This window comes from Physella acuta, unplaced genomic scaffold (assembly GCF_028476545.2).
Source record: "Physella acuta isolate Inbredline_101_S28 unplaced genomic scaffold, ASM2847654v3 ptg000793l, whole genome shotgun sequence".
NCBI lineage: Eukaryota > Metazoa > Mollusca > Gastropoda > Physidae > Physella > Physella acuta.
Window position 1 is genome coordinate 305,068 of NW_026732311.1, and position 26,036 is coordinate 331,103.

Below are 26,036 nucleotides of genomic sequence, written 5' to 3' on the forward strand. Positions count from 1 at the left end.
AGCAGAGGAAGCAAACAAGGGGTTAATCCCCAAGACTTTGCTCCGTGGGATTATTACACTAGGTCATCAATACTGATGAGTCAGTCTTCAAAAAAAAAAGTTCAAGATGTGTAAATAAAATTTGTTCTAAAATATGTATCAACATTAGTAAACATTGGAACACATGAGCCATTGTAACTAGAACTCTTTACTGTGGTAACACTTAACCCTCTACAGCCTGAGGCAGGAAAATGTATATGTGTAATGCTTATTTTGTTGCAGGATGATTAACCATATTTCAGTTTGCCTTTCTTACATTCCATTACAATTAATTTAAAAAATGTAAGAGATTACTTAATCTTTTTAAAAAGAATTCTTAATAATTTCTGTTTCATATCAGTAGATATATATATCCGTTTTTTCAGTATTTATGTGTTCTCTATTCTTTTTTAGGCTTTAAATCAATGAACATTTTAAAGAAAAGGCTATCAGATTGACTTTTTTTCCCATGCTTATACATAACTTGAACAGACTGTAAAGGGTTAATAACTCAACAAACTTTTAAAATACTGTAATGCCACTTCATGTAAAAACAAAAAGCTTTCCCTCTATTCTACATTCTAGGTAATCTTTACAATCAGAACACAACATAAGAGCCTTTCATCTCTTCTATAAAGCACACATAAATATGGCAGCAAAAGATGATCCCACACTCTCCACACCTCAGGGTTTCTCCTCCACAGAATTAAAAACAATCACAGTAATGGGGTGCTTGAATAAAAAACGACTACTCATCTAGGTGTACAACACATCACAAGCTTTCATCACTTTCAATGGCTTGCAAATCTGGCATGTCCAACAAATCCACAGCTATACCCATATGTGAAGCATCGTCTTGACTTGTGTCCTCCGCATCTAACTCACCACCTTCTAATGCACCAGCACCTTCCCCATCCAAAACTGAAACCCAGGACCATGAGAAAAAAAAAATTGTTGACACCAATAACACTTTTTAAGATAATGTTATAAGAATTATTTTCCTTAATGTTTGAAATTTTCATGGTTGAATGATTTGACTGCTTGTCCATAGGTTGAGTTCAGATCTCAATTTGGATCTGTGACTGTAAGACAAACCTTGCCTTTGGGAAAGTAAAGGCAGCTGGGCATAGTGGGGGACCTTCATATGTTAAGGTAAAAAACATAATGAACTCTGCTTCAACTGCCTAATGGATTGTTAGGTCTTAAGATAAATCTTTTTGTCTTATTTAAGAACATTTTGTAGTTCTAGGCTCCATGTTAAATATTCCAGAACACATCTCAAAAAATACTGTCATGGGATGTTTTGGCCCATCAAGGTGGAGTATATCAAAGCAGCTATTTTTTGCTGTTAAGTATCATGCTACCTTGGGCCAACACATACCCACAGAAAAAAGAAAACCTACATGTGATACACAATGACCAGCTAGCATTCTATGGAGAACTAATACATTTTATTTCAAATTATCTCTCGCCTTGATCCAAACATCCTTTGATAATCCTATAAGGCATAGCAGAGCAAGTGACTGCCAACCCAAAAGTCTTGAGTTTTGGATCAGGGGCATAAACACCTTATATATTAAGTAGGACATCCCTTAATCCATTCGGTTCAGATGGGTACCTGACACATTAGGGAAAGTAAAGCAGCTGGGTATAGTGCTGACTACACTATCCTTTCATATGCAGAGATCACAGAAACAGATGAATTCAACTTCATCTTCCCCATGGTTTGCCAACTCAAAAAAAGGGTACTTTAATTTTGATACACACATGAAAAAAGTTCCCATTTTTCAAACCTGACAGTCTATAGGGCAAGTGAAGTGAGTTAACTTGTTTCTGTGACCTAGGCATATGAAGAGATAGTTAAGTGTGGTCAGCATAATGCAAGGCTGCCTTTACTTTCCCTAACTTAAGTTAGGTACCCATCAGAGTTGGGTGGACTCAGAGACGGCCTACTGACTTGAACCCGGATTCGAACTTGAGACTTACGGGTCAGCAGTTCAGCTCTCTACCGCTAGACCACTCCGTCCTACACATGAACTAAAGTGAAATCATACCTGAATCTTGTTCCAGCCTAGCCAATGGGTCATCATCCTCAGTAACATAACGCTTGTCTACTGCTTCTTTGATCTGGTTGTTTAACCCTTTAGGGTCCAGATCCATTGCCCAGGAGAAATTCATCATTGCGAGGTGTGTGTTTCCAAGTTTTTTATGAACCTAACGGAAATATAACCATCAATACAGTGATCATTACACAGCCTTTTTAACTTGTTCAACATGAAGTAACCAGCATTAAGCTTTACCGCCTTTTAGGATTTAAAGATAATGAAAAATAACTTATTAATTATACATTTTACACAGATTGCTTTTAAAATAAAAAAATTTAATTAATCAAGTGTCTTATATTTTTATTTCTTATATATATTTTTTTTTCAAATTAAAAATGAACTCACCTTCCCCATTAAGAAATAGACCAGCGATTCTCTAGGTATGATTTGTTTTAATATCTCTAATTCTTCTAAGGCTTCCTGGACAAAGTGAAAGAGGCAATGGTTTTATAATCTCAAACTATACAACTGTTAATGGAATGGAGGAATAAAAACTCTTGCAAAAACATGGTAAACAATGCCTTGCTTTAATTTTTTTTTTTAAATCACTCCTACAAGATTTGTGAACTTACTTTGTGTCTGTCATTAGCAAAGAGGATGGATGCTCTATGGAACATACACAGGGGATTCTTGGGGTCTGTTTTGATGGCTGTGTTTAATGTGCTGAGGGCTAAATCAGTCTTTTGCTGTGCATGCTGGGCCTGGTAGAGAAATGGGGTTACGTCTTTATAATAGGCTGGAACAATACAGTAATGTAGCAAAATATGTCTATCCTCCCAGTGATTGAAACAGCTATACCATTAAAAAAAATATAGTATGACCCTGTTGGTGGTTATACAAGTAACACATTGTTGGTTCACATAACTATTTAAACTTTTTCACATTATTTATATTTAAAAAATATAATTATCAGTACAATAAGGAGTGGGGGATGGTGTAGTGGTTGCATGTTACATTTTCTAGCCCCAAAGTCTTGAAGTTCAGTTCTCAAGTCCCTGCCATACGTGACAACTGAATTAGAAATTAACTTACCACACCAACATGGCACATAAGAACAGAACTTTGTGGATTGATAGACAATGCTTTACGGTAATGAACTTCAGCAAGGCTAAACTTTTCTTGTTTGTAATAAATTATTCCAACACCATACCTAGAAAAAATACAGAAAAAATACTAAACTAAGGGTAATCCAACCAAACTGCACAAAACTAATGCTTATTTTAAAGACGGAAAAATAAATTTGATACAATATTTTTTTTAAAAATATAAAGCAACTATAATATATAGAATACACATTACCAAGCTTGATAATGTCTAGTATCAAGACGAATAGCATTTCTAAAGCAGGTTAAAGCCTTATCAAACTCCTCCAGATAAATATATTCAAGAGCTAACAGACTGTATGCATAAACAAAGCCAGGATCCACCTGTAAGGGAGAAAAACCATTTTATAATGTTATGGTTTCTATGTTGATGTCTATGTATTGTTTGGCTACAACATGTATTTTTACATACACATTTTGTTACTTACTGCTTTATTGTATATAGAAAATGTGATGGACTCAGTGAGGAAAATACTTAAGTTACACATTTTTTCTCAAAAACAAATTAAAACCTACAACTTTTTATTCCATTCTGTGTATCATTGGTTTTTTTTACATTTAATTTATGGAAGAGGAAAGTACTTTAATTCAACATTGACACTTTTACTAATGCTAAGAATATTTCTTGAAATAAAATAAAATACCATCCTCCACATGACCAAATCATCAACATACCTGAATAGCTCTCTGGAAAAACTTGATGGCCACATCATGCTCCTTCTGAAGACTGAAACAGTTTCCTGTAGCAAACCATGCTTGTGCTGACAGTTTGTCCATGGCGGAGAGCTCCTGTGCCAGGAGAGACAACTCTACTTCTTTATGCAAATGCCAGAGGACTGAGCTGTAAAAATCTAGGCCGTCTATGTGATAGGGTTCTATCCTTCTCACTTCTTCAAATACTCTAGCAGCCTGAATTCAAATACATGATAAAAAATGCATGTTTAAAAACCGTGTAAATTCTATATATTCTAGCACTCACTATAAACTATTGCGATGTTAACTAGAATTTCTTTCAATTAAGTTTTTTAGATTAAGATTTTTTTTAAACCAATACAACTAAATTATTATATATAAAATCATACCAGACAGAGAAAAATTAAGATAATTATTTTTTTAAATTTTGATAACAAAGAATAAAGTTGATTAAGACACCTGATTAAAGAGACACAAAAAAATTTTTTATTTTTTATTAAAGCTGTTACCCTTTGATACTCTGCCAGTTCATAATATGCCCTTCCCACTTGGCACAAAACCCAGCCTGTGTTGTACTGATGCTCTGGCAACTCTGAGAAGAGATCAACAGCGCTCTTACACTGGTACCGTGCCAAGGCAGAGTACGCTCTTCCAATATTTTTCAACAGGTGGAGAATTCCAGCTATGTACAACATTAGACAAACAAGATGGTCAAGCTATATAATTAATAGATATAAAAAGACTAATCATAAACTAGACTGAGGAAATAACAAGTGAAAACTGAATTTTACCTAGAGATTGCTGCTGCATCTGAACTATCTGTTCAATGGTTTCATTATTTCCTAACGTGGGCTTGGTGTCTACTTCAAGGTCACCTTTTTAAAAAAAACATATCAGTAAGTTTCAAAAATAGCTTGATACCATTTCTTTTTAAGAGACAAACGCTAGCCACTACGTTACCTTTATTGATTTCATTCAACTCCTGGGGTGTCTTCGTGGTTTTCTTAGAACGTCTGTTAACTCCCTTTGTTCCCATGTATGTACCAGGTGTTTGACTTTTATTATTTTCCTTAAACAAAAGATTGTCATCAATGTTAGTTCGAAAGCTAGTGTTGAAATTAACAGGGTCCATAGCCAAATCCCAAAAGAAAATTCAAGGCTTTTTCAAGGTTTTCAAGGTGATTTTGGGGGGAATTTCAAGGTATAAACTACCACTAACGGGCATTACAATGAGGGTGATGTATGTTTTTTGCACACACAATTTTTGAAATAATTTTGGTGTTATTACAAAATTATCTAAGTCAGGAGATTGTCTGAGAGTCCAGCATAATCCCTTTTGCAATCAGTATCTTTGGTGTCAAATGACACTCCAACTTCTATTTTCAGAAAAACTTCTTTCAACACTGGCTTGACCATGTGACAGAAGCAATAGATCTCTAACAATTTTCTAAATGTTCACATAAGAAATTTTGCTACCAAGCTGTTCTATGAAAAAAATGTCCAGCCTATCGTGTTCTCAATTAGATTTAGATAGACAACCATTTAGAGTACATGTATCTATGAATGTTGAAAATTGAAACAGAACTTGGTCACACTCAGCTGATTCAGTTTCCATTTGTTGACTAGGATGTGAAGAATTCCCTTCATTTTTTTGGTGAACTGGCTCTATTTTTAAACATTTGCATTAGGCTAAGTCTCTCACTAATGACTAAAGTAATGGAGATTTAAAAAAAAAATTTGATGAAAATCCTATCAAAGTTGTCTTACAATCAGATTTGAAATTGAGAATTTGAAGCTCATTTGCTTTTTTTACTTTTTCTAGAGACTTTATTAGAGAGTCAGCAACAAACCCAACTTCAATTGAATGACTTGTCAATGTCAAGTGATAATCAGAATCAGGTCATTATACATAAAAGGAAGCATTGGTTCGTCTGTCTGATAGTCCTTTAAAAAGGACTCTGCACATATTTAGAAACAAAAAAAAACAAACCTAGCTATGCTTGTAGAAATTATCCTGCTTAATGTCACAAATGATCTCACGCTTTTTAAAAGATTATTACCTCTCCCCCCCCCCCTCAGTCACACATCACAAAAAGCCAGGCCCCGCCCTCTAAAATGACGTCACACCTTAGCCTATAACCCCTCCCACCCACCCCCCCCCCCTTGATTGCAGTTCAACTTTTCTTAAAATAGGATTTTTTTCCCAAAATCTTGTCTGAACTCTGTCAAAATAGAGTATTTTAATCAATTCCTTTTACAATTTATTAAAACAGTTTTCTAAAATGCTAAAATTCGTTTTTCTGACATTGCTTTTTAATAATGCAAAAGTGTGATGTCACACGATCTGACCCCCCCCCCCCCCCATCCCCTCATCACACACCGTCACACGATTACGGATCCCCCCTCCCCCTACGAGTGTGACGTCATTTATGGACGACGTCATTTGCTATTGGTTTTTTTAACGAACGTGATAAATATGCCTATTGGTATTAGGAAATCTTGTTGTTAAAAATCTAGATCAAGATCCACGACTATAAAAATTATTAATATACTGCGAGGTCACTGTAAGCTGTAAGTTGAGATAGACCTAGAAGACCTTCTAAGGTCGCAGTGACCGAAACATCTGCTATCGTGGGGTACACAAAGAACCGTGATTGATCTAGGATCGTAAAAACGTGTCTTCTCGCACATCTAAAATAACAGAACACAATAATTCGATAAATTATGTCTCGCTATTTACCCGTAATTCCGCAGCTACGTTTCGCCCTTTTGTGTCTAACCCACACCGAGAAAATTTTAATTTAAATAAATAGAAACCTACGCTCGCATAGTTAAGGCTATTCTTTTTTTTTTAAACCTAAGGTTTATTTTCTTGAAGAAAAAATATTAGTTCTAGATGTAGGTTTAATTATAATCGAGATAATTTCCATGCGCGACCAGAATTTTAATGATTTAGGCCACATTCCAATTTTTTTCTTTACGGACATCACCGATCAGGAGACAACAGACCACTCGCGGGGTCAATAAAGTTCACAATATAAATAGAGCCAACGACTGCCGAGATATTGTCGGGAAGGGATTTGGATGGCGGGGGGGGGGGGGGGGGGCGTCGATTGTTATGATTGAAGATGTTTGAAACCATAGAACCGGATAACACGGAAATTTAACACAAGAAGAAAAAAAGGTCGACACTAAATCGTACAAGTAGGTAGGCCCTAACAGAAAACAATGAATCTAGATCTAGAATCTAGTAACTCGGTCGTAAACGGACGGAGATATCCGAAAAACGATGCTAAATTTAGCCCTCGGCTATCGTTTACGTCACGATCTAGAATCTAGGTTAGGAAGAGCCTATGCAAAACTGAGGTCATACCGCGAGGCTCAGCGAAGGAGAGGGTTGGAAATAGACTCCGAAGTTAACGCAGACCCACGGCAAAAAAAAAATAAAGGCAGAAAAAGTTTAGATCCATCAGAATTGAATTTTTTTTTTAAAAATCGATTTACGCACGGTTTTCAAGGTTTACCTATAAAATTCAAGGGGTTTTGCTCATTTTTGGGGAAATTCAAGGGTTTTTCAAGGCCTTGAGATGTTTTTTGGAATTCAAGGGTTTTTCAAGGATTCAAGGTCCGCTACGGACCCTGAATTAAGCCAATTATGGCTTAAATATGCCCAGCTACCAATACCCATACTTTAAACTTTAAAACACCTTAGTTTTGGCAAACAACAGATATTAAGAAATAATTTTGAAGTTGAAATTACTGTCGCATGAACTTTAACACGTATGCTCAAAGGCAACCTATCATATGAGGAGTATGGTATATTTATGGGCAAGGAACACCTGCACTGACAATAATAATCAAAGTGATATCTATTTAAAGTAACAGTTCAATGGGTATCCACTAGCAAACTTTTTGCTCTAATTAGCTCTTGGTAGGATTAGCAAATTTTGTCAGTTCAATTAAGGAGTGTTTAGATTACTGGAATAAATAAAATATATATCACTTTTTAATAAAGATAGTAAGGATTCTGCCACTACCCAAAAATAAAGATGTAACTCACCTTGACAGCGCTAGAGTTGGAATTTGAATTTGTAAACAACCGTGAACTTCTTCGTATAGGTGCATTCCTAAAAGGGCAAAATCAAAGTTTACCTATATAATATTTTTTAAAAGATAGCAAATACAGTTAATGAAAGCTTTTTTTATAATCTTCGTTTGGTCCATTGTAAACTCACAGAAATGTGCTACATTCTATCTTGCTAATAAATAATGTTATTACAGCATAGGTAAATTTTAGAAACAGTTTACAATACTCACACTGGTTCTTGTTCTTTCATCTTTTTTAATGTGTTAGACCAGTTAAGGACTGGAGACTTTCGTATTTGTGCTCGTCTTGTCATTGGCTAAAAAAAAACAAATGCAGATTTTTACTTTATCAACTGTATAGCTTCTAAGGACGTTTAATTATAATTATCTTTTTTAAAAATGTAGTTACTCAGTTATCCATGTTCTATAAGTTAATATTGGAAAATAGTCTATCTATAATAATAGTTTCGCTGTCTCTCTATCTATCTATCTGTCTGACAAGAACGCTCTAGAGAAAAGACAAGCAATTTAAAAACATGCACAGTAATTCGAAAAACGAAGTATGACGTCGACACATTTAGCGCACAGAGTAGAAAATAATCTCAAACCCAGAGAGTGCACACAGTTATATGACGTCATTGATTATCGAGTAAACATATTCAATACAAAGGCAATTTGGTCTAATCTAAGTGGTTTGCGTGAAGAGTTTCTTGCATACAATTCTTCGGGTAGGGGCGAAGCCCCACCCCCCGCGTAAGAACGTCTGAGCCCCTCCCCCTCCCCAACTCAAAAGAAATTTCCTCATCGATACTCTATAATAAAATTAATGTGTCTAATCTAAAAAGTGGTTTTCTTGCAATGGGACGGTAGACATGTTTTTTTTTTTGGGGGGGGGGGGGGGGGGTGGAGGGTTGGGGGGAGGGTGTGTGGAGGGGTGGGGGGGGGGGTGTGTGTGTGGGGGGGGGGGGTGTGGGGGGGTGGGTTGGTTTCAGTGTTTCTTTCAGACTTTTTCCTCCCCGGAGAGGGGTGGGGGTACTTGAAATTTTCGGGGGCGGGGGTAGAATTTTCTGGGAGGGGGCGGACACTGGAAAAAGTATATAATTATATTTCGTTGAATGGGACGGTAGACATGGTTTTTTGGGGGGGGGGGGGGCGGTGGAGGGGGGGTTGGAGGGGTGGGGGGTGGGGGTGGGGGTGGGGGGGCGGTGTGTGGAGGGGGTGGTGTGTGTGGGGGGTGGGGGTGGGGGGTGGGGATGGTGTGTGGGGGTGGGGGTGGTGTGTGGGGGGTGGGTTGGTTTCAGTGTTTCTTTCAGACTTTTTCCTCCCCGGAGAGGGGTGGGGGTACTTGAAATTTTCGGGGGCGGGGGTAGAATTTTCTGGGAGGGGGCGGACACTGGAAAAAGTATATAATTATATTTCGTTGAATGGGACGGTAGACATGGTTTTTTTTTTGGGGGAGGGGCGGTGAAGGGGGGGGGGGGGGGTTGGAGGGGTGGGGGGGGCGGTGTGTGGAGGGGGTGGTGTGTGTGGGGGGTGGGGGTGGGGGGTGGGGATGGTGTGTGGGGGTGGGGGTGGTGTGTGGTGGGGGGTGGGGGTGGTGTCTGGGGGTCGGGGGTGGGGGTGGGGGTGGTGTGTGGGGGGGTGGGTTGGTTTTAGTTTAGAGAAAAGAGACAGCACTATCAGCCTAGCGCCCGTTGTACCCTTCCTCAACGGGCCATTTATCTAGTTTGTAATAATTGGATATTATTTTACAAAAGGGTATACTCTGAAAAAAACATTCTTTATGGAACTAAATAGCACAATTTAAGTTGCTTACTCTTGTTTTGATGGGTGCTTGCACTTCTAATGCTTGTGAATCAGTAGGGACAGGGGAGATAAATGATGGAGTTGAACTAGCAGAAACAGGCAATGGGTTTTCTACAGGCAATAAACCAAAACTGTTGAAATAAAAAAAAAAGTTATTATTAAAGTTAGTCTAATGGCAATGAACATTGTCAACAGACATATAAAATTCCAGTGTTATTTCCTAACAAACCAGATTCTCAGTTTTTTGTAAAGACAGAACTATACAGTATGTTCAGACAGCAGTGTCACAGAAATGCTTGGCCTTTTATTTTAAACAATGTGTTTAGTGAAGAAATTTTTTTAAGTAAAAACTTGAATAATCTATGTTGGTGATCTTAAACTATTTCTTCATTATTTATAACAGTTGTACTCACCTAGGAGATATATGTACAGAACTAGAAAATAATTTAGTGGGGCCGGTTCTTTTCCTGACAAATGATGGATCAGGCGTTACTACAGGTTTTTGTTTGTTGGGTCGGGGTGCTTTACTTATGTCATGGGGACCTAACTGGTTCTGGAAATTTTCAGGGGTTTGGTTGGGGAAAATATTGCGTGGAGACAGTAACTGTTGAGAAAAAAAGGTTTTAAATTTTTAAAATAATTTTCTTTGCGTATAATATGCAACGACAATCCAATTTAGAGAATTAAAACCAGTCATATTTTAAACAGCCTATTGAAATGAGACAATAAATGATAAAATGCTTTCAAAAACAACATAGTAATAACCGAAACCTACTTTTAAACAAAGAATTTTTCAATCAAGTGATTACTTACATTTTCACTTGAAACAATTGTAGTGGATATTGTGTCTGAAATATTTTCACTCATGGTAACAGTGTCTTGTGGGGATGTTGTTGTTATGTTTGTGGTATTTGAAGAAGAATGGGGTGGTATTTGAAATACTGTCTCTGGTTTAATATTTTCACCTGCATAGTGCAAAACAAAACAAAATTATGAAAACAGAAATATATTAAATGATACAATTTAACACACAAAAAATTTGTAACATTGCTATAACATATTTGATTATTTTTATCTTAATTTTAGTTAGCAAAACATGTTTTTATAAGCTTTTATTAAGTTCACATTGTCCATTTATTTGTGGGATGTGGCAAAACTTTAACTTAATTTTAATATTCCAGATACATTTGTCTCCAGTGACAATGAAAGAATAACTATTTTTAATCTGATATTAGGTTAGTCATTAAATTGTAATTAAAATATTACTGAATTCAGCAAGAGTAAATGCTAAATCAATTGGCTGCCGACGGTGAACTGTTTAAAGGCTGAGTGATTTTGTGCCTGAGTATCGACCACATACTAAGGGGCAGCTAGTTGTCTTACAGAGAATGCAAGTTACTGATCAGGTTCTACACAAATATTTTCAGTCATAGCCTATTATATTGTGTCAACTTTATTTAGAATAAATTACCATAAAAGAAGAAAATAAAACAAACAAAAAAATTATAAAAATTAGCTTTTAAAATCACTGCAAATAAGAAAATAAAACTCAATTGCTTTGATTAAAAAATCAAATTAGTTGTATTTTCTTACTTTCAGTGCATTCAACAGATTATTATAAAGTTTTTATATTTGTTTTATTAAAAATTGCAAATATTTACCCATTGCACACAACATTTCATATGACTTCCACAGCAAGGGATTTAGTGCAAGTGACCTACGATAACACTGAGATGCTTTTAAAACTCGCTCAGTTTTACTGTAGACAAAACGTTTTATAATAAATTGTAGATCTTGTAAATTTATGCTTCAAATATTTTTTACACTTGTTTTTTTTACATTAATTTAATATTTCTGCTTGTGAACATTATCAAAAATCAATAAGCTTAAAAACAGGTTATTATTTGTTCTTGTTTGTCCTTAGAGCTTGAATAAATTCATGATAAATCAAGAGAAATAAAAGGCTTTGTAACATTTTTTTAAAATTAGTACTAAACTTTAACAATATAAATTATATTAATGTCACAAATCTGCACTTCATTGTTTTAAACTGAATTACAACCAAAATAAACATTGCCAAGTAGAAGTCACTTACCTGTAAACAAACCCTAACAAAGCAAACACATAACACGCAAGGCTACCAAACTCAGTTTCTATGTCTTCATGTGATTTCACTTTTGTTAATATAGTCCCAGCTAGAATTCTCTCTGCTTCGGCAAACCTTAAAGGTACAATTAAATATTATTAAATTGATCAAAGCAGCTGAAATCAAAAGCAGGCATTTATATTTAACACTTAAGAATGGTATCACATTTAAATACACACCTTTATACTAAAGGAGTTAAGTACCTTAAGTTAAGTACCTTGAAACTCTTAACAAGATACCGCTAAGGAACAAAGAAATCTATCATAAAATTAACTTACTTGTTCATATCTGAGCAGCATTTTGCCATTAGATATTTACACTGGGCTGTTTGACAAAGATTTTTCTCTAATAGCATATATGCTTGGTATGGTTTTCCAGATCTATAGTAACAGGTTGCAAGCAGGTGTAAAGAATCATTGTTGGATACTGGAAGAAACATTATAAAAAGAAATATGTGTTAAAGGGTATCTTTTGTTTTTGTTTTTTAAAAAGAAAAATTAAATGCTAAGAGTTAACTAAATGCATTATAATTATTTTTTTCGTATTTAACTTCTACTTTTTAAAATAAAATTCATTTTATTTACAGATTTGAAAATGTGGCAATAAAAATGGGTAAAATTATCAGGTAATACTATAAGACTTGAAAGTGAACTAACTTTCTGCAAACAGCCTCTCTGCTAAAAATATTGCATCAGCATAACAATAATTATTTAGTGCATCCCAGATAGCAGCCTGTTATGAGAAAGGGTAGCGAAAGAGAATTAACAATACATCAAAATGTTATGATTTTTTTTAAATTAATACCTGCAGATAAAAAGTAGGATAGTTTTTTATGTTAATATGTGAATATTGGCGAATAGCAATTAAATATGTGGCACAAAAGGAATACACTATATTATTGCCAATCTCACATAAAAAAACTAAAGCTTGTTTGCAAAATGTAAATACAAATTCGCTTATATGAAAAAGATGTATTATTGGCTAAGAGGTGTCCATAAAAATGACGTCACACTCGTAGGGGGAAGGGGGTCCGTAATTTTGTGACGGTGTGTGATGAGGGGGAGGGTGGGGTCAGATGGTGCGACGTCACACTTTTGCATTATAAAAAAGCAATGTTAGAAAAAAAAATTCAACTGCAATTTTGAGGGGGGTTGTAGGCTGAGGTTTGACGTCATTTTAGGGGGGTGGTCTGGCTTTTAGTGACAATGTGACGGAGAGGGGGGGGGAGGTAAAAATCATCAAAAAAGCGTGACGACATTTATGGATGACCCCTAACAAAATAAAATCTTATTGTGAATTATTAAAAAAATTACGGAAATAGTTGTGCTTAGTTGAAAGGTGAAGAGGTTTACATAATGGAAAGAACTAACTTTAGCTTCTATTAATACTGAATTATGTTTGGGTGGTTTTAGAATTGTTTGACAAGTTTATTTCATAATACCTTTTCTAAAAAATTACAAGCAAAATAGGCATAAAACCAAAACATATCTCGCAAATTGTCTCACTAATTAGCCATACCAATAATTCTGCAGGAAAAAATGTTTCACATTTTCTTCTCGCATTTTACCATCTTGCAAGTTCTTGTTTTACACCTTCCCGACTGATTGAAAGTTTAGCCTAATGAATAGGGTTAACAACATCATCTAATCTAGATCTAAAACATTAGTTTAGCAAAGAATGACCACACTAGACTCAGGGCTATAGCTATTTTAAGATCAACTAAGTAGGCTAACTTTTATATTTAGAATCTAAACTTTTAATAGTCTAACTGGAGTAATACACTTCAACACATACAAAAAACAAGTGATAAAGTGTAGAGCAGAGCCTGATAACTCTTAACTAAAATCTATTCTAAATCTAAACTAGAATCTAGTAACTATACACAACTAGTTTAGACTAGAGATACTTGTTATAATGGCCTAAGTAATAACTTAAAGGCGGATTATAGATGGAACAAAATTAAACTATGCATGCATAGTGGGAAAAAACTTGCCTTTCTAAGTTTATGGCAACATTTACAATGCCTAAAGGCTGCATCAATTCAGACCGGGTCTGAATAGCCATAGCCGCTATAAGAACCTGGGTCCTTATAGCCTCGCTGCTTTTCGGACCAGCCAATAGATTTGTTAAGATTTATTGTTTAATGTTAAACAATAATTCTTTTAAGATGTAGAAAAAATCTTTTCTGTTGTTAAGATTTTTTTTTTTAAATTCTAAATGATATCTTGCTTTAAATACCCGATATTATTCCTGACAAATAATATAGCGATTGATAGTCATATGGCCTATGTAAATTCTAAATTATATCTTGCTTTAAATGCCCGATATCATTCAATAAAAAAAAAACATACTAGCAAATCCACAAGAAAAAAATCTAACAAACAAAAGGTATTATTTTAATACAGGTTATATTGTGTAACTATAGACCAAACTTAATGCTGGGTCCAAATAGCCACTTCCATGCCTAAAACCTTACTCTAACCCAGGGGTCGGCAACCTTTTGAAGCAGAAGAGCCAAAAGTTACAATTTTCAAAATTTCCCTGGTTTTAAAGAGCCACCAACATTTTTTTTATTTCAAAATTTTTATTTTTTTATTAAGATTATTAGTATTTGCGCAAGGAGCTGGAGAGCCGCATCTTGATATCAAAAGAGCCGCATGCGGCTCTTTTGATCGACCCCTGCCCTAACCCTATAAAAATTCAATTTATATGGGAAAAAAAGCAAAAATAAAAACTCTGTCAAAAGGATTGGAACCCATGCATACATATTTGCTCCACCTAACTTAGGGCCTTGGGGAGGCTTGGCGGTATGCAGTATATTCTGCATAGTCACTTCATAATTTTTATAAACTCAGCATGTAGAAAATCCAGGATGATTGAATATACTGGTGTCTGAAAATCCCAACTTAATTTTATGGTTAGAAATTAGGGTTATGCTTTGGGTAGGACTACTAGTCCTAGTCACTAGGGTTAGCATTACCATTATCAAGCTGTGTGTGTATTTTTTAAATTTTAGCTAAATACCAGTAAAAAGGGTGTTGGTAAAAACACAAAAATCATCATATAAAAATAAAAATTATATATTCTTGTGGAGCTCAACAATACGAAAACAAAACAAAAAAGATTTTCTTCCTAACTCAAATAGTTTTGTTCAGTGAGGGGTGGAATCCCCTTTTTTTTGCATTGGCCATTTGTGACAAGTCATGTATACCTGAATAAATGAGCATAGTTATTTAACTTGCAGTTGTATTTTGTTCATATTTGCAGAGTTTACTTAGAGAATGATATGTAGAACTTGAAGGCCTTGTTTTTTAACTGAATAAAAATAATACAGAAAGTATATTTTAGTGTTAGCTTCCTCCCCTAACCCCAAAAAATTGTGTGCTGGGCAAATATGAACATATTTCAAAAGCAATGTTTTATATAATAAAATGAATGAAAGAACTACATGGTCTGAAATCTAAAATAAATCACTTGAGCACTGTAATGTGCATATAACTGCCTGATTATTTTGGGCAGGTGAAGTAGAGTCCATCTTTAAGCCATTTTTGTTATAAGTGAACTGAAGTTATCAGATCAATGTTTTTATGTATGTAAGAATTCTGATTTTCAGCATACAACTATAAATAAGGTTAAGTAGAACTTGAAAACTTAAAATTACAGTTAGCACATTGCTAGTAAATAGCAACAGACAGGTAACCTAGGCCTGATTGAGATTCTTGTCTAGTCTGATGAAATTTAATTTTAGGAAAAAGATAATTGACAAAATTTTACTTCAAGCAAAACTGGATCTAGAGCTGAAAAAATGAAAGATGGGTTGGCCTATATTAAAATATTTTAAAAACACAATAAGGAGATTTGTTTTACACCTTACATAAGAATGCTGTTGTTAACTTGTCAGTGTATCAAAACTAAAAGCCGGCAGATCGCGATGAAAAAATATAACAATGGTGGCAACACGACCTACATACGGTGACTATTTTAAATGAGTATACCTAATGACCTTTTCAACTATGTAATTTACCATAAATTAAAAACTTATTAGTATGCAAAACCAAATCTCATGTGCCCGGTATCAGGAAGTAATGAAAGTTTTCTGGGTCAAGTTATTACCCGAACTCTGCCGATACCGACAACCCAACCAGTAACCTAACACCCCATTTTTTCTGTTAACGGACACTGGTATTAAAAATCCACATTAATGATTAGTAGCCTAGAGATCTAGATCCAATCTACTAGATCCTTGTTAGGACAAGTAGGCCCCTATATTTAATATATTAGGCTATTAGTCTAGTATTATAATATTAAGTACGCCAATTGAATATTTTGAATGGATGGTTGACTGTTGGTTGTTTACACCACAATTTCACCATTATTTTGCTTTGATTCTAGACTAGAAAAATACACAAATCGTCAAATACTAGATCTATAGGGAGTCTTTTTCTTATAACAAGAGTCAAGACTTTTGCTTCTTTTAGGTTTAGGCCTATTATTATTTATTATTTATTTTTATTTTAGGCCTAATCCTTTTTACTTTTTATTTAGTAGATCTAGAATCTAGATTTAGATCTAGAATACTTAAGAATAGAGATCTAAATACTAATTAGAGATTTAGATCTATTATTAGTTCTAGATCTAGAGATCTAGAAATCTAGACCTAGATCTAGATCTAGAAATCTAGGTTATTTCTCACAACTCACAGACCTGTTTTGATATTTTACAGACTATTTTTCAGTAGCGACACTACAAAAATACAACAGTTATCTAGATCTAGGCCTATTAGATATTAGATTTTAACACTGAGAAATATTAACTGAAAATTATATTACGAATATACCTGAACTGGTTCCTGTAGAAGCATTGTAAGACCTAAATCCAAAATAAATCAACCCACAATAGTTTTTTAGTTTACATTTACTCGAATTTTTTAATATTCGGCCATTATCCAACATGACCTCGTTTTGAAGCTTCAAATATATACCCACGTGACCTGCTCTTTTCAATTAAAAATCACTTTTTTATATTTTTACCTTAAAATTCTAGGCTCAGACCAAGGCTACCCTTTATAGAAGTCATAGTCTAGAATCGTATATTATTAACTTTAAAATTGACTACAATGAAATAGTTGATAAAAATACTAAAGTTAATAGATATTGATAGCTGTTTACTTCTGCCTCCTCCATGATTTAAATTAACAGGTTCCCATCTGGGGACCATGAACCTAGAGGCCCAGCCAGGATTTTCATTAATTATAGAGGATGTAATACTAATAGTTTGCCTTAAGGGTCATCCATAAATGACGTCACGTTTTTGACGATTTTTACCTCCCCCCTCCCCTCCGTCACTCATCATCACAAAAAAGCCAGACGCCCCCCCCCCCCTCTAAAATGATGTCAGACCTTAGTCTACAACCCCCCCTCAAAATTGCTGTTGAATTTTTCTTAAAACATCGATATTTTTCCAAAATCCTGTCAGAACTATGTCAACATACAGTAGTTTGATCAGTTCCTATTACAATTAATTAAAACCGTTTTTTTAAAACACAAAATAACGTCTAAAACTCGTTTTCTAATATTCCTTATTTATAATGCAAAAGTGTGACGTCACACCATCTGAACACACACCCCATCTCCCCCTTATTACACACCGTCACAAAAGTACGGAACCCCTCCCCCCTACGAGTATGACGTCATTTATGGACGACCCCTTATAGGCGTCACGATGCTGGGGCGTGGGGTGCGGAACGCATCAAGCGACACCATTTAGAGGAGTGATAAGTTAATCAATGACCGGGGTGTCGTGACACCGTACCTAATAATTTACTATAAAAACGTTGCTTTCTTCCACTTGAAAATTGGTGGATTTAAATTGTGATTATGGGACAGCATGGCCTAACAGTAGAAAGCTAGACTGCAACCCGAGAGTCTGGAGTTCGAATACGGGCTCAAGTCAGTATGGAACGTCCATGACTTCACCCAGTTCTGATGGGTACCCAGAGGCGTAGCGACCCTTCCCGGCGCCCGGGGACAAACTTTCGATCTGCACCCCCCCCCCTCGAACTTTTCATTTGCACCCCCCTCAAACTTTCGATCTTTCGATTTGCACCCCCCTCGAACTTTTCATTTGCACCCCACCCCCCTCAAACTTTCAATTTGGCGCCCCCCCCCCCCCTAAGGTCGGCGCCCGGGACATATGTCCCCCCCCCCCCTCGCTACGCCTCTGTGGTTACCTAACTCATGTTCAGAGAAACAAAGGCGGCTGTGCATATGCTGACCACGCATCCCTTTATATGCCGAGGTCGCGCTGAAGCAGACAAACTCTACTTCACCTGCCCCTGTGTTTTGGGCACGAACGAGAAATGATGATGATGATAATGCTGATGATGATGAAATAGTGATTGCACTAACTCCCGCCATTTGGAAAAATCGGAGGTTGTGACAAAAATAGCAACTATATATATATATATATATATATATATATATATATATATATATATATATATATATATATATATATATATATATATATATATATATATATATATATATTAATTCAGCCGTTGTATCATCGTGTTTTTTAAAAGCTGCTTTTGTAAACTGTATTAGCAGTGTTTCTTCCAGACTTTTTTCTCCGGGGGGGGCACTTGAAATTTTCGGGGGGGCGGTAGACTTTCTTCGGGGGGGCGGACACTGTTAAAAGTATATATTTTCTATATAAATTATATAAATTTCATTTCGTTCGTCCTGGAAGAAACTCTGTGTATTAGGAGTGTATTATAATACCCAATGTTGACTGAGTTAAGCAGATGTTAGAAAGAAATCGCTGTTTTAATAAACAAATAAGCAATTTTGAGGAACTAGATCTATAGGCTGAGGGCGACGTCATTTTAGGGGTCGGGAGTCCGGCTTTTTGTATCGGAGCTGAGGACTTCTTGCGTTTTGGCTGAAACCACGCCCCTTTATGCGTCCTGGACTACCGGTACCTAGTCGGATGATATTTAGAATCGACCCTTTGAATCCCGGTCAGATCGTCCCCCCGGCGTGGCCTCAACCAACCGGCGGGCTCGTTGCATTGAGTTTAAATATAAACTCAAAACAATAATATAAACAATCTCCTTTCGGTCGGTCAGGCCACATACCACGCACGCATAGTGTTGTGTGTCGTGCCTTAACCAAAATAAGCCTTAACCAAAATAAACTATCTCCCTTCATTATCATTAGACTTAATTAATTAATTAATTTGCTAATTATAAAATTATGTATGATGCTATAGAAGTAGGAAAGTATAATTTTTTACTATGTATTTGTACTATTAAACATATTAAAGAAAATCGTTGTTTCAATACCACCCTCTCCCCTTCTTGAACTCAAAGTTAAACTTTTAACCCCGTTTATAAAGACTAGCGGTATGCTGTGAGGCGGCGGGTGGGTAGGGTATATACTCATTAAAAAAAATCCACCGTGGTGCGTGTTATTGGCCTTGGGTGACCGCTGTTGGCGCTTGCTGTGAGGGGGAGAGAGGTGTGTGTTATACTCGGTGAAAAAAAAATGCACCGTGGTATTGGCCTATGATGACGTCGGCGCAAGCGGGAAGGGGTGGGGGGGGAGACTTTTTAAAGCCAAGAACTAGGCGTTTCAAGGCAGTAATGAAAATCAAGGACTGGTATAGCCATGATGTCGAATTTAACGAGTGATGCTTGCTGGGTCTATCATACGATTGCTTGGCGATGGGAATCTCGTCAAGCTCAGTTTACATTATTAACAGTGAACTATTGGGATGCTGTCATGCACAAAGTAACAGCTACCGAATGTAGCACTTAAAACAAATAGTGCATCCCGCTCATTATAAATCTTTGAAATACAAGTTAGGGGTCATCCATAAATGACGTCACACTCGTAGGGGGAGGGGGGTCTGTAATTTTGTGACGATGTGTGATGAGGGGGAGGGGGGGTTCAGCTTGCTGACGTCACATTTTTGCATTATAAAAAAGCAATGTTAGAAAACGAATTTAAGACGTTACTTCGCGTTTTAGATAACTGTTTTAATAAATTGTAATAGTTTAGACAAGATTTTGGAAAAATGTCGATGTTTAAAAAAAATTCAACTGCAATTTTGAGGGGGGTTGTAGGTTGAGCTGTGACGTCATTTTAGGGGGGGGGGGTCTGGCTTTTTGTGACGACGTGTAACGGAGGGGAGGGGGGGAGGTAAAAATCGTCAAAAAAGCGTGACGTCATTTATGGATGACCCCTTAAGTCCAATAGGCAATAACTACTAATACTTGAAGGACTGCCAGAATATATGCATTGTATTATAAAATTAATCCTTACGATATAACTAAAATGTGCATCCAAATATGTTTAGGCTAATGGGATCTGCATTTAAATAAACAAAGTCAAATACCTACCCCATTCAGTAGAAATATTAGGCTACTTTTGCATGGTAGCACAACGACATTTTTTAGATTTTGTAATGAGTAGCATGGTCGTGCATCAAACTAGAATAAAGGGTTGTACTCAATAGCAATGACAATAATGAAATGCCGGCTTCAAATTCCGGCTTCCCCGTATTCTTCGACTAGAAATATAGCTCCGTCGTTTAAATGACCCCACCCCTCCACCTTTTGCCTAGTTGAATATAAAATTACACTTTCAACCCCGTTAGGATGCGTGAACTACTGATGATCTAACTACTGAAAAAAAATCTATTCTGGTGTTAAATTCCCCTCCCCTACTCCCAGCATTTAACGTTGGGGCCATACACAACATCAGGAAGGTCTAGGTCGGTGTTTTATCTCGTGCAAGTTTACTCACAACACGACTACACACTATGGTTCTATCCAGGATTAAAGCTGCGGCACTTACTTAGAGTGGGATTTATTCGTTAGATCATTGTGCTTCAAATTCTGTTTCATTTTAGGATTAGAGTGATAGAATGTTGGAATTCAGTTTGTTAATTAATATATTGACCTAAATGTTGTGTACCATCAGAAACTAAATTTGTTGACAAGACACATGTGTAGGCTAAAGAATGACCTCTAGATCGAGCCAAAGATGGCTGGTTAAGGTTGACAAACGTGGTTTTCAAATTTCATGGTGATGCTTTTCTAACGGATTTTATTTTGTGCTTTCTTTGGGATTATTTTGTGTGATGTGAATATTCAAAAGTAATTTGTAAGTAGTTTTTCACGTTCAACCAATTTAACAGTTTGCTGTCGATCTGCGGCCGGGCTGATTAATTTACATTTAGCGAAACTACACACTACACGGCGTCCTAAGGCCGTTGTTTCAGCATGCCCTACTAGATCTAGTCAATTATAGACAACTTTAGAATCAACATATGTAGCCAATACATCGATTTTTATTCAATAATCTTCAAAAGCCATTCCTCTAGGGTCGTTATTTTCACGAAATTGTCGTTTTCCAATTTGTTGTCAAGAAACTGGTATTTAGTTCACGAGAACGTACGAAAACCACTCATGCGTGACCGAAATCGTCGATCGGGTGCCTTCACGTGGTTTGACACGTGTCGCCATGGGCCTTTGTTTACATCGAAACATAGCTCAAAACGGCCCTTTTTTAAATTAATTCTTCGAAAAAACGGCTATGTCCATTTTTAAAAAGGGTCATTTTCGGGCCCATTTTAAAAAACGTAAAAAAATCCGAACTACACGTAGAAAAAAATGGCTTTTTCGGCCCTTTTTAGCTCCAAAAACGCCGTGTTTACGGGTCGCGTGACGTCATCGTGACGTCAGCCGCCAACCAAAACGCGTTGAAAGCGCGCGTTTGATTGGTTGGCGGCGGATACAATGAAATATCAAGGGTTTTCTCTAAATTTTTACCGATACTATAATAAGATACCATATAGAATATAGATCTATAGTAGACCTAAATATATATATATTTATATAGTGGTTAGGCCTTGTCTGCCGATAGAGAAAATTATCCTCTGTTGACTATAAAAGGAAAAAAGTCTTGAATAATGTAAATGTTGGTCTTGAACTTGATGAGTCATCAATGATTTTTTTTTTTAAATAGGCCTTTTAGTTTATTTTTAGTGACTGATTTAAGTAATATTTTCCTAAGGCTATTATTATATTATTGCAAAAATTATTTAAGTAAGCAGGCATGCCTTGAGGACATTGCTTGTCTAACTAACTCTAGTAACTGTCGTGTAACTAGAGTCTAGAATAGTCTAGATCTAGATCTAGAAATTTCTTTATTAATTTCAATATATAGATTCTAGATCTCTCATATGCTAAGAACAAGTACATATCTTAATATTATCTAAACTAGATCTAGAATTTAGTCACAGTCTTTGGACACTGGACTCCCGACTTTGTTCGTTAGTTGTTTATTTTTATTTTTTTTAAGATCTTATTTTTGTGTCATTCTAGATTCTTTTTTGGTTTTAAAACTACAAGTAAACTAATTGTTTTCTGATAGATGTACAAAATTGCCATAATTTTTAAATAATATAATTTTATATGAATAAAATTGGCAGTGTGTTAAGCTAGTTCTGAACTGAGTACTTTTAATAATATTTTAAATTAAAACTTAAATTTAAATGTTTTAGGGCCTATTATTTTTTTATTTGCAGTTTTGTGCGTATTGTGTATCAGCTATGTCAAAAACTGATAGTGACAGCAAGTTATTGTACAGCCAAATAAAAGAATTTCTTACTAATGAAAGCAATACTGTAGCACTAGCATCAGGTCGCAGAGTCGGTGGACCATTCTCATACTTTCCATTTCCTATGGGACCAGCACGCGCCTTTGATGAAATATGTCCAGGTTTATTCCTTGGAGATGCGTAAGTAAATTTTTTTTTTTTTAAAAGTCCACAAAAAGTATTGATAAGCTACTTTCATAAATAGATTTTTGTGATTGTGTATTTTAAATATTTTTAAGTTCTATTGGGATACAGGAAATTTATTTTTTCAAGTAGACCTTCGAGAATGGATATGAAAATTTTAAAGAAGCTTTTTGTTTATTTTTCAGACAATGTGTTCAGAAACCAAATGTACTAAAACAAATGGAAATAACTCATTTGGTAAATGCGAGCATGGGTTCCAAGTTCAATCAGACTGATACAAACGCAGAATACTATAAACCCATAAACATATCTTTTTATGGCATTCCAGCAATGGATTTATCATCCTTCAATATTTTGCCGTATTTACGGCCTGCAGCTGATTTTATTGAAAATGCCTTATCAACCAAAGGTTTGTTTTTGTTTTCTTTTATTTTAGAATAAAGTGTACGGTTATTAAATAATTATTTTTTAAATATTTTTTTAAGGAACTTTGTGGTAGAATAGTAGAGCCTTCGACTGCTAACCCAAAAGTCTTTGGATCCCTGGTTTTAGTCCATATGATGTCCTAGAGTCCACCCAGCTCTGATGGGTACCCGATTCACATTAGGGAAAGTAAAGGAGGCTGGGCGTGGTGCTAACCACACTATCCCTTCAAATGCCAAGGTCACTGAAGAAACAGATGAACTCTAATTTACCTGCCACTAGATTTTTAAGGGTACTTTACGACTTCTTTTCATATTAAGATAATTTTCTGGTGATACCTCTTTGGTAAATTTTTATTCTGTTCAGTCCAAAAAGCCAAAACATTCATTGAATACAATTAATTTATTTTTTTCTTACTTATTAATAAATGAAACCATTTTTGTTTTGTTATGTTTTTCAATATTTTCTTTTTGGAGACTGATATGTTGTAATTTTGTTTGTAACAAAAATAGACTGTAACCTTTATCCGAAGTATTTTCCACTTGCTGTTATAAAAAGCGAGATTTATCAAGCAAGAAGACTTATAGAACACTGCAAAAGCTCTGATCACTATTGAGGAAAAATACTTTTTTTTAACTTGGATTTATTTTTATATATTTCAGGTAAAGTTTATGTTCATTGCCAACAGGGTATCTCTCGCTCAGCTACAGTTGTTATAGCGTATCTAATGGTCAAGAAACAAATGGACGTAATGAAGGCTGTGAGACTGGTGAGGGAGAAGCGTGACATTTTTCCAAATGATGGCTTCATCAAGCAGTTGTGTCAGCTCAATAAAGAACTGCTTAAAACTCAAAAGGTACTGGATCAGATGAGACTGTGTCAAACACAAACTTGAGTGACTTGAATCTGCCAGATACTATTTGGTGGTTCAGTGCAGAATATGTTTAAGTTTGGATGTTGTGTAAGGCTGTGAATATTTTTTCTAAATTATAGTTTTATTGGGCAGCTCTGTCTAAACTTTTTCCAACTTCAAAGGAACTGGAGCAGATTTGACAATGAATAACATCAAAATGATTTAATTAAGGTTTTTGATGTTGTATGATACCTTTTGTTGGTTCTGTGATAAAAGTTTGAAACTTGTATTAGATTATCAATATCATTCTTCATCATTTTTTTTTACCATTAATTATAGAGCTTGTATATATGTTCTCAAAAATACTGTGATATTATTTAAATAATAGCAAACTTCTGTAATGTGCTTCAGTGATTGTTGACTGACATGATTATTGAATTAATTCACTTACCATTACATTTATTAAGGCTATATGTTCACTAATCAATTTAACATCATCTTATCAAGATGTTTACGCATAGTTTAAATGAAGAAAGTAAAACAAACATACAGAAAAAAATATAAGGAAATAAAACAAAAAGAAATCTATTTCTTAAAAAAAAATAAGTGTCTTATAAATAACATGTATTTAAATTCAGCTTTATGAATAAAAGCATTTAGGCTAAAACTGGCGAACATTATTTAAATATTCATGCATATTCTAAGTTTAGAAAGTATAAAAACAAACCAGAATAGATAAATATATTAGGAAACAAAAAAAAGTCATCTTCTTTTATAAACATGAAATAATTGTCAATTTATAAATAATTAAAAATGGGCCAACCATATCCAGTATCCATTTTTTATATTTATTTTTTTAAAAATATTGTATATTTTTTCTGTTAAATAACATTGAAGTATGTTAATTTTTAACACATTTTTTTTCACCGATAATGAAAATTAAAACCTTTACAATTATATCTCACTAAAATTATTTTTTGATCTGTTAATTGTATTTTGATTTTTTAAAAATTTGCCCAAAAGAGAAATTTAAAAAGGCAGGCCTAGGATAGATGACATGGAGACAGATTAATGGAAGCCTGGAGTCTGGATGTTGAAAAAGAAGACAAGTCTGAGGGGGAAAACAGTGGTGATGCTGGCCTAAGACCTTCATGGGCTGTGGAGACATCGGATGGATTTTTCCACTTCCATAACCCTGTTTTTTTAAAATTAGTGATTAATCTGCAATAAGTATTGCCACTGCATGGCAAGGTGGGCCACTGATATTATTTTAACATGTAATTAATCAAAATAATTACTTTAAATATGACCATACCATGAAAAGTCAATTTAGTGTGCTAACCCCTTTTTAACTGATCATCCATAAATGATGTAGGAGTGGTTCTGACGTTTTGGATGATGTGCTATGTGGAACATCATTAAGTGATGGGACAATAGGCCTACAGGGTTGTTGGTAAAACTTTGCTAATTACGCATAATAACATTTGTTGACAGCTTCCAAGTACAACCAATGTACCTGAGACTTAATTACATGGTGAAGTATGGCTGTAGCGACAAGCACAATACTAGGCCTACAGATAGTTATGAGAATTCAAAATCTTTTTTTAGGAGGAACTGTACAAATATCACAATTGTTGTAACATCAATTTAATTTTTTTTTAAAAAACACATTAAAAATGGTCCTAAATCTCAATAAAACAAAATGTATGAATAAAGATCTAAATATAAAAATACAATTCAAACTAATACACTGCACTCCAATAAAAAGCAGTTTTAGATCATCTGTTCAACAGAAATAACCATTTATCACAATTTTTTACCAAGGGGTCATCCATAAATCAGACCCCCCCTCTAAAATGACGTCACACCTCAGCCTACAACACCATCCCCCCCCCCCCTTAAAATTGCAAAATCTTGTATGAACTCTGTCAACATATATTATTTTAATCAATTACTATTACAATTTATTTAAAGTTTTCTAAAATGCGAAAT

The 26,036-nt window shown here is 35.2% G+C and overlaps 2 protein-coding genes across 2 annotated transcripts; one reads left to right on the forward strand and one right to left on the reverse strand.

The window, feature by feature from the left end:
- Positions 1-518: 518 nt before the first annotated feature.
- LOC131950994 (cell division cycle protein 27 homolog) lies at positions 519-16,922 on the reverse strand. The gene is made up of 20 exons (XM_059313227.1): positions 16,795-16,922; positions 12,614-12,689; positions 12,236-12,383; positions 11,907-12,032; positions 11,473-11,570; positions 10,625-10,776; positions 10,225-10,415; positions 9,822-9,942; positions 8,237-8,322; positions 7,980-8,046; positions 4,880-4,988; positions 4,711-4,794; positions 4,429-4,601; positions 3,902-4,135; positions 3,423-3,550; positions 3,156-3,273; positions 2,696-2,824; positions 2,469-2,543; positions 2,073-2,232; positions 519-939 (listed from the first exon to the last, which is right to left on the reverse strand). The coding sequence occupies exons 1-20, from the start codon at positions 16,816-16,818 to the stop codon at positions 791-793; spliced, it is 2,448 nt and encodes an 815-aa protein (XP_059169210.1). The 5' UTR covers positions 16,819-16,922; the 3' UTR covers positions 519-790.
- Positions 16,923-22,538: 5,616 nt separating this feature from the next.
- LOC131950995 (dual specificity protein phosphatase 3) lies at positions 22,539-24,965 on the forward strand. Its single transcript, XM_059313228.1, has 3 exons — positions 22,539-22,765; positions 22,954-23,177; positions 23,854-24,965. The coding sequence occupies exons 1-3, from the start codon at positions 22,578-22,580 to the stop codon at positions 24,084-24,086; spliced, it is 645 nt and encodes a 214-aa protein (XP_059169211.1). The 5' UTR covers positions 22,539-22,577; the 3' UTR covers positions 24,087-24,965.
- The last annotated feature ends 1,071 nt before the right edge of the window (positions 24,966-26,036 follow it).